The sequence below is a fragment of the Rhinopithecus bieti genome, unplaced genomic scaffold (assembly GCF_001698545.2).
Source record: "Rhinopithecus bieti isolate Rb0 unplaced genomic scaffold, ASM169854v2 scaffold_30918, whole genome shotgun sequence".
Lineage (NCBI taxonomy): Eukaryota > Metazoa > Chordata > Mammalia > Primates > Cercopithecidae > Rhinopithecus > Rhinopithecus bieti.
This window is the reverse complement of record NW_016813589.1, coordinates 1,759,924-1,767,650: the sequence shown is the minus strand read 5'-3', so window position 1 is coordinate 1,767,650 and position 7,727 is coordinate 1,759,924. Positions and strand designations below refer to the sequence as shown.

The 7,727-nt window shown below is 47.0% G+C and overlaps 1 protein-coding gene across 2 annotated transcripts in view; it reads right to left on the bottom strand.

Moving 5' to 3' along the window:
• Positions 1-2,236, bottom strand: part of F2R (coagulation factor II thrombin receptor) — a 21,854-nt gene extending 19,618 nt beyond the window's left edge. Inside the window, exon 1 of one of the 2 annotated variants that reach the window (XM_017848715.1) lies at positions 644-2,236. In XM_017848715.1, coding sequence (XP_017704204.1) covers positions 644-731 — 88 coding nt within the window. In that variant the 5' untranslated portion in view covers positions 732-2,236. The remainder of the gene's footprint in view (positions 1-643) is intronic. The other variant, XM_017848716.1, reaches the window with a different exon arrangement.
• Between the last annotated feature and the right edge of the window lie 5,491 nt (positions 2,237-7,727).

Below are 7,727 nucleotides of genomic sequence, written 5' to 3'. Positions count from 1 at the left end.
AAATCCTCCTCCTGCCCCCTCCCCTCCCCCACCCCCCCACCACGCGGAGCCTCTGCTATTGTCACCATACATCTCGCACCGAGCACCTCCTAGACACAAGACCGGGGGCTGCTGGTACTGATTCTCTACTAAACATGCCAAGGGACTGCCAGGGCTTTTCTCTACACCACTTTTCTCGCCTGTAAAATGTGCAAGAAAAAAAAACTTCCAAGAAAGCAAAACTTCAGCGGCAGCGGTTCGCCAATTTTTGTTGAAAAGATCGGAACGTTTATTGGTGGAGTAATGTGAGACCTTTTCTTTTTGGGGGTGGTTCTGGGAGAAACAGGCTACACAATGACAAGTGCAACGCAGGACTGCAGGCTCCCCCAGGGGCTTCCGCTCCAACCTCCTCCGTATCCAACACCCCGTGGCAGGCGGGCTGCACCCTCCAAGATCGAGTCCAAAGGGGCATCGGCTGGGCCCGCGAAGGGGGTAGCACGCCCCACCTAAACGTGACTGGGAAAAACTCTAGATCTCAGCCCAAATGCCAGTTTGGCTTTCGGAGGAAACTGAGGCAGGGGTGAGGGGAAGGCGCAACCGGGACCCCCGCAGTCTCCCCTCAGCGTCCCTCCGCCCGCGCGCCCCATTCCCGTGCGGCTCTCACCTGGCCTGCGGGCTCGGGTGCGGGCGGACAACAGCGGGCCGCACAGACAGAGGCAGGCGGCCACCAGCAGCAGCCGCCGCGGCCCCATTGTCCCGGGATCCGCACTGCGCTGCTCCACGAGGTGCCCCGCCTCGGGCGCTCCGCTCCACCCTCTCTCCCGACTTCTGCTGGTCGGGCAGCCGGTCGTCGCGGCAGGCAGAGCGCGGGGTGCCCGCGGGCAAGATCAGGGTCCGCGCGACCCCCGGCGAGCGCTGTGTCTGGGGCGGTGCGCCGGACGGGGCGGGACTTGGGCGCGCGACCGCGCGGGCGCGAGCGGGGAAGGGCGCCCCCCGGCGCACAGTGAGAGTCTTGGCGCGGTCGCCGCTCACCGCCCCTTCCCCGCAGTCTCTCTGCCGCCTCCCGCAAGCCCCTCTGGCTCTGTGCGCCCCGCCCCGCCCCGTTCAGGGGCCCTGGCCGCCGGCCACTGCCGGGCCTAGGAGTCCAAATGAGAAGTTTTTTCCTCTGGGCGCCGTTGACCCGCGAAGCTGTCAGTGACTCAGACTCAGACTGGCGGGGTCCTTGGAACCGGGCCGCGCGGCTCTCCGGCTGCTTCCCGCGGCCGTCTCGACCCTCCTGGGATGTGGAGACGTGGACAGTGGACGCCCCGGCCAGGATGCGTCCACGCCCTGCAGCCCCGCAGCCCCCGCAGTCCTGGCGTGGCCTCCCGTCCTCCTTCCCTTCGTGTGGGACACCGGCAAAGTTCAGTTTTCGCTAAAAGTCTGCAAGGGACTTCTGCTTTCGTAACGTGGGGATCATGGATTTAAAAGTTTATGATATAGCGACAGGGTTGCCCCTAAATGAGAAAGGGCCTTGAGTTTGGACAGAATTCTTGACGTTTGATGCGTCTCTATTTCGCGAAGTTGGCGTTTCATACGCCGGACACTGGTTCCCCCCACGAGCGGACTGCGGGTGGAATAGGAAGAGCGGCTTCTCCCGCTTCTTCCCCTCGCGGCCTAGCGGAGCTCTTCCCTCTCCGGCGCCTCCCGGCGAGGTCACCTGCGCAGCCTGGGAGGAGGGCGCGCGTCTGCAGGTGAGGCCGGCGTTCTTCGGCCGTGGACGCCCAGGAGAGAAGTGGCCTGGTAACTTTCCAAGTGTCCTTCACACGTTCTTGGACGGTATTATAGTTTGTTTTGTTTTTGAGGCAGGGTCTTGCTGTGTCGCCCAGGCTGGCGTGCAGTGGCGCCAACACGGCTCACTGCAGCCTCGATCTCCCGGGCTCAGGCGACCCTTTCGTCCCAGCCTCCGGATTAGTTGGGACAGTTAGAAAGGCGCGCGCCACCATGTCCGGCTAATTTCACTTCTGGCCTCAACTATCCTCTTGCCTGGGCCTCCTTTAAGTGCTGGAATTACAGGCGTGAAGCACCACGCCGGGCCTAATATTCCAGGAGTTTGGCTAAATTCAAGGCACAAGGCGGGGACACTCGCGTGGCAGTCCGCTAAGGGCCCCCAGGGCACGTCGCGGCTGGGGGTGGGCAGGAGGAGCCTGCAGCTTAAGTTGCTTTGCCAGTGGCTCCGGTGGGTGCGTCTTTCAGACTCCAACAGGAAATGGGTCCCCAAATAGCTGTTTCTAGGAAAGCTCAGCTGCAGCCCCTTCTCCTCTTAAGCCAGGGCGCTGATGTGCCGGCGTTTTCGGAAATCTGTGGTTGATGAGCTGCAGCTGACAGCCGCTGGTCAGGTTTCTAAGCCTTTTTAAAAAGCAAATTTCTCATGAAGAGTATCATTCCCCCACTAAAGCCCGGACACTTACATCCGTGGAGAAAGTACGATCAGAGACTATTTCGTTCTTCCCTGTATTCTCCCGTCAGCTTCCAAGCACAGTACCTTGTTGTACACAGAAGTTGGTCACTAAATTACGGAAGTATCCAATTAAATAACGCTATTTAAAATCTATCCCCATTCAATTATCCTCTGGAAACATACCCGAGAGTAAATGTGAACCGTTAAAATTACATACTTCTTCATTCACTATTAAACTATTTTTCATTACTCCTGAGACGTCATTGATTTTACAATTCATCATTTTAACCCATTACCACAAGCCAGAGAAAAATGTGACATACCAATGATTGTAAAAAACACTCCAATTTCAGGGTTATGAAGAAAAGGCATTTTAGAATGAATGAAACACAGCGTAAAATATAAACACATATGACAAAATTTCTGATAATTGAAGGCTATGAAGTGAAAAATAAATTATCTTTTGCCTCCCCTCCTATTGCTGCCATCTGAGCACTAAGTTTCTTTTCTTTCTTTCTTTTTTTTTTTTCTGAGGCAGAATTTCACTCTTGTTGCCCAGGCTAGAGTGTAATGGCCCGATCTCGGCTCACTGCAACCTCTGCCTCCTGGGTTCAAGTGATTCTCCTGCCTCAGCCTCCCGAGTAGCTGAGATTACAGGCGTCCACCACCACGCCCGGCTAATTTTTTGTTTTTTTAGTAGAGACTGGGTTTTACTGTATTGGCCAGGTTGGCCTGAAACTCCTGACCTTGAGTGATCCACCCACCTGGGCCTCCCAAAGTGCTGGGATTACAGGCGTGAGCCACCGCATCCAGCTACCTGACCACTAAGTTTCTGTTCACCATTCAAAAAAATCATATCCACATACAAATTATATATATGTATATCCTTAAAATAAGAATGGAATAATATGACCACACTTTAAAATTTTATCTGTGTCACTGGTGGAAAATGTTATTTTTAATTGTTTTACAAAACTATAAAGTTTAAAAGGATGCTTTGGGGGCTTAGTTATTAGAACAAAATGTACCTCTAGTGACAAAAAGAGGTACAATGAAGGCTGGGTGCAGTGGCTCACTCCTGTAATCCCAGGACTTTGGGAAGCCGAGGCAGGTGGATCACTTGAGGTCAGGAGCTCCAGAGCAGCCTGGCCAGCATGGAGAAACTCCGTCTCCACTAAAAATACAAAAATTAGCCAGGTGTGGTGGTATGCACCTGTAATCCCAGTTACTTGGGAGGCTGAGGCAGGAGAATCGCTTGAACCCGGGAGGCAGAGGTTGCAGCGAGCCAAGACTGTGCCACTGCACTCCGGTCTGGGCAACAGAGCAAGACTCTGTCTCAAAAAAAAAAAAAAACAAAATTAAAAAAACAAAAACAATGAAATGCTTAAATGCTTTGTGCATATTGACTAAAGGATTCCTTCTAGGAATATCTCTGCCAGTTGTATTTTTTGAGGCTTGTTTGCTACATGTTTATCTAATTCTTTTTAAACATTACACTATTCCCTTGTATACATATAATACATTTTAGTCTTCTAAAACTATGTTATCTGTAGTGTTGTCCCCATTTATATTCCTAATGTAGCTAATTTTTTGCTTTTTTCCCTTTATCTGACCAGAGGTCAGAAATGACTATTTTCTGATGCTCATCTTTTTGTTCTGTTACTTTTATTTTTATTTATAAACACAGATCTTTAATTCATTCTTTTCCTCTACTTTCTTTGAGTTTACTCTTTAGTATAATTTTTTGAATTGATTACTTTTTATCTCTTCTTCTTCAAAAGACCATATCAGCTACATTTTGCAAGTTTTGATATGTGCATATATAAAATTCAGGTCTAAATATTTTGTGAATTTCATTCAAACCTCAACCATAAATTCTTGGATATTTTGACTGGTATTTTGTGACTGATTTCCAATTTTATGGTTTGTTAGTGATGTTTTTGTTTTGTCCTCAGACTTCACAAAGTTCCTATTTTTATGTGCTCTTAAGAGCTTTTTTCTTTTTCTTTTTTTTTAAATGAGACAGAGTTTCACTCTTGTTGCCCAGGCTGGAGTGCAATGGCCCAACCTTGGCTCACCACAACCTCCGCCTCCCGGGTTCAAGCAATTCTCCTGCCTCAGCCTCACAAGTAGCTGGGATTACAGGCATGTGCCACCACACCTGGCTAATTTTTGTATTTTTTTTTAGTAGAGATGGGGTTTCTCCATGTTGGTCAGGCTGGTCTCAAACTCCCAATTGCCAAGACCAGCTCGGTGGTGGAGACCCTAACCCAGCAGTGCTAGAGGAATTAGACACATACACAGAAATGTAGAGCGTGGAATGGGAAATCAGGGGTCTCACAGCCTTCAGAGCTTAGAACCTCTAACAGATTTACTCACGTATTTATTGACAGCAAGCCAGTCATAAGATTTACTAAAAGTATTCCTTATGGGAAATAAAATGATGGGCTGAAACAAAGGGATGGGTCTGGCCTAGTTATCTGCAGCAGAAACAGTCCCTAAGGCACATATCCCTCATGCTACTGTTTGTGGTTTAAGAACACCTTAAGTGGTTTTCTGCCCTGGGTGGGCCAGGTGTTCCTTGCCCTTATTCTGGTAAACCAGCAACCTTCAGCATGGACGTCATGGCCATCATGAACATGTCACAGTGCTGCAGAGATTTTGTTTATGGACAGTTTTGGGGGGACTGTTCCCAACATGTCCCCCTTTTTTGTTTTGCAAAGTGATAAAAACAAAGGTCGCTTCCTCATGGTGAGCTACTTCTCGCAGGAGTCAGGATCCGCATTTGCAGGCTATACAAAGACCAACAACACAGATTAAAAACATAATCATTATTGAAATCACAGAGTTTCCAAGTGTTTTTATCCATTTTAATGGGTTACTAGCTGCTAATCTGTCTGCAGCTCCTTCAAGCACTCCAGTTTCTGACATTCACGTCAGATGTGCCTGGGATGCTTTAAATATTTGTTCTTTTAATTTTGCAACATTCATTGACAAGTTTTTAGAGGGTCCTTCTAGATACTTTTTTATTCTTTCCCAATTTTTGATCTTATTAAGAGCTATTAATAGTTTCCACAAATCCTTATGTTTCGCTTCTACAACAGGTCATATCATTTGAGGGTGAGGTGCCACTATGCCACCATGGTTCCAGATAATAGGAACTCTTGCTGTACTTTTTACCTTTTCTACCATCTGACTGTTTGGTTTAGACCAGCTGGACATGGTGTGGCTGTGGCACGCAGACTGAGAGGTGCAATTCATGCTAAACATCACCTTAGGGGACCAATTAATAATGATTCCATAGGAATCGTTGCGCAGCATCTCTGCCTGTTCTGCAATGCAATCTTCCTAAACAAGTACGTTCATTTTTTCTGGCCAGGTTCAATTTTGTTTACAAATAGGTTTTTGAGGGCAGTATGCCTCAATTAAAGGAGCAGATTCATTATGATAAATACTGAGATAAGAAAACGTGTAACTGTGTCATAGAGAGATTACATCCAGGCATTATTGCCAACCAAGATTGAGAAATATGCCAAATAAGTATAATTGTTCGCTGTGTCAGCCCTTGTTGAAGGGATACTCACAGCAGTGGTGATCACCACTATCATAGCTACCATTCAGTTACTCATTGTGACTGGTTGTCCCGCTTTCCTCAGGTTTTCTTCCGCCATCTGTGACAGCTTCTTGCTCTGTCCCCAGGTAGGTGGGTGTGTTTGACGGGTGTTCCTTGTGACAGTTGGGGTCTTCCTCAGCATCAGTCTCAACATGGCTGCAACTGGGGGGTCCTCAGGATCCTCCCGGAATCTATTCTTTAGCATCCAGCTCATGATAAGGTTTCAGGTGTCTTAATGGTAACCAAATTGGCTGTTGATTCAGTCCTGGAGAAACACAAACATAACCTCTACCCCAAGTTATTATTTTAACTATTTCCCAACTTTTTGTTATTGGATCTCTCCACCAAATCAGTTGTTCTGCTTCTGTCTTTGCAGTTGGTTTCTGTAGATGCTGTTTAGCATCTGGCCTTTAGGCAGGCTCAAAAAATTTAAAGTTAATAATGCTAGATTCAATTGACCTCAATTACAGCTATAAGCTCTGCTTTTTGAGCTGAAGTATAGTGTGTCTGAAAAACTTTACCTTTCGATCCAGAATAAAAGGATTTACCATTACTAGACCCGTCTGCAAAAACATTCTGAGCACTTTCTTTTTTTTTTTTTTTGAGATGGAGTCTTGCTCTGTCGGCCAGGCTGGAATGCAGTGGCCGGATCTCAGCTCACTGCAAGCTCCGCTTCCCGGGTTTATGCCATTCTCCTGCCTCAGCCTCCCGAATAGCTGGGACTACAGGTGCCCGTCACCTTGCCCGGCTAGTTTTTTGTACTTTTTAGTAGAGACGGGGTTTCATCGTCTTAGCCAGGATGGTCTCAATCTCCTGACCTCGTGATCCACCCACCTCAGCCTCCCAAAGTGCTGGGATTACAGGCTTGAGCCATGGCGCCCGGCCAAGCACTTTCAATTGGTTTAAATTTAGTTGTTTTAGGGAGGATCCAATTAGTTAATTTCAAAAATGGAAACAGTTTTGTTTTAGGAAAATGATTATCAAGAATACCCACAAAGTCAGCTGCATGGGTTTGCCAAGTAAGACTATTTATAAAAGCTTGCTGTATTTGTGCCTTTGTGAGAGGGACAATAATTTTTCTAGTATCATATCCATGTAATTTAACAATCCGAGTTCTCCCATTTCCTATCGTAGTAGTGATTTGATCCAAATAAGGAGTTAGAGTCCGTGAATTAGTATGTGGAAGAAAAAGCCACTCTACAAGATCTTGCTCTTGAACAATAACACCAGTAGGTGAATGCTGAGTTGGAAAAATTAGCAAATCTAGAGTCTTCTCTGGGCCTATTCTATTTATTTGAGCTTTATGGACTTGCTTTTTGATTAGCTGCAGCCCTGCCTTAGCTTCTTTTGTTAATTGCCAAGGTCTAGTGAGACTAGTATTTCCTCTAAGAATAGAAAATAGATTACTCATGGCATAAGTAGCAATGCCTAGGGCAGGTCATATCCAATTAATGTCCCCTGGTAATTTTTGAAAGTCATTTAATGTTTTCAGTTGATTCCTATGTATGGTTACTTTCTGTGGCACAATGGTAGTGTCATTTACTAAGGTCCCCAAGTAGGAGTAAGGAGTAGTAGCCTGAATTTTATTACGAGCTATAATTAAATCAGCATGAGAAATTGAATTTTACGAGTGATCATAAGATTTGAGGCTTGAGTGGGGGCAGCACAAAGTATATCATCCATATAATGAATAAT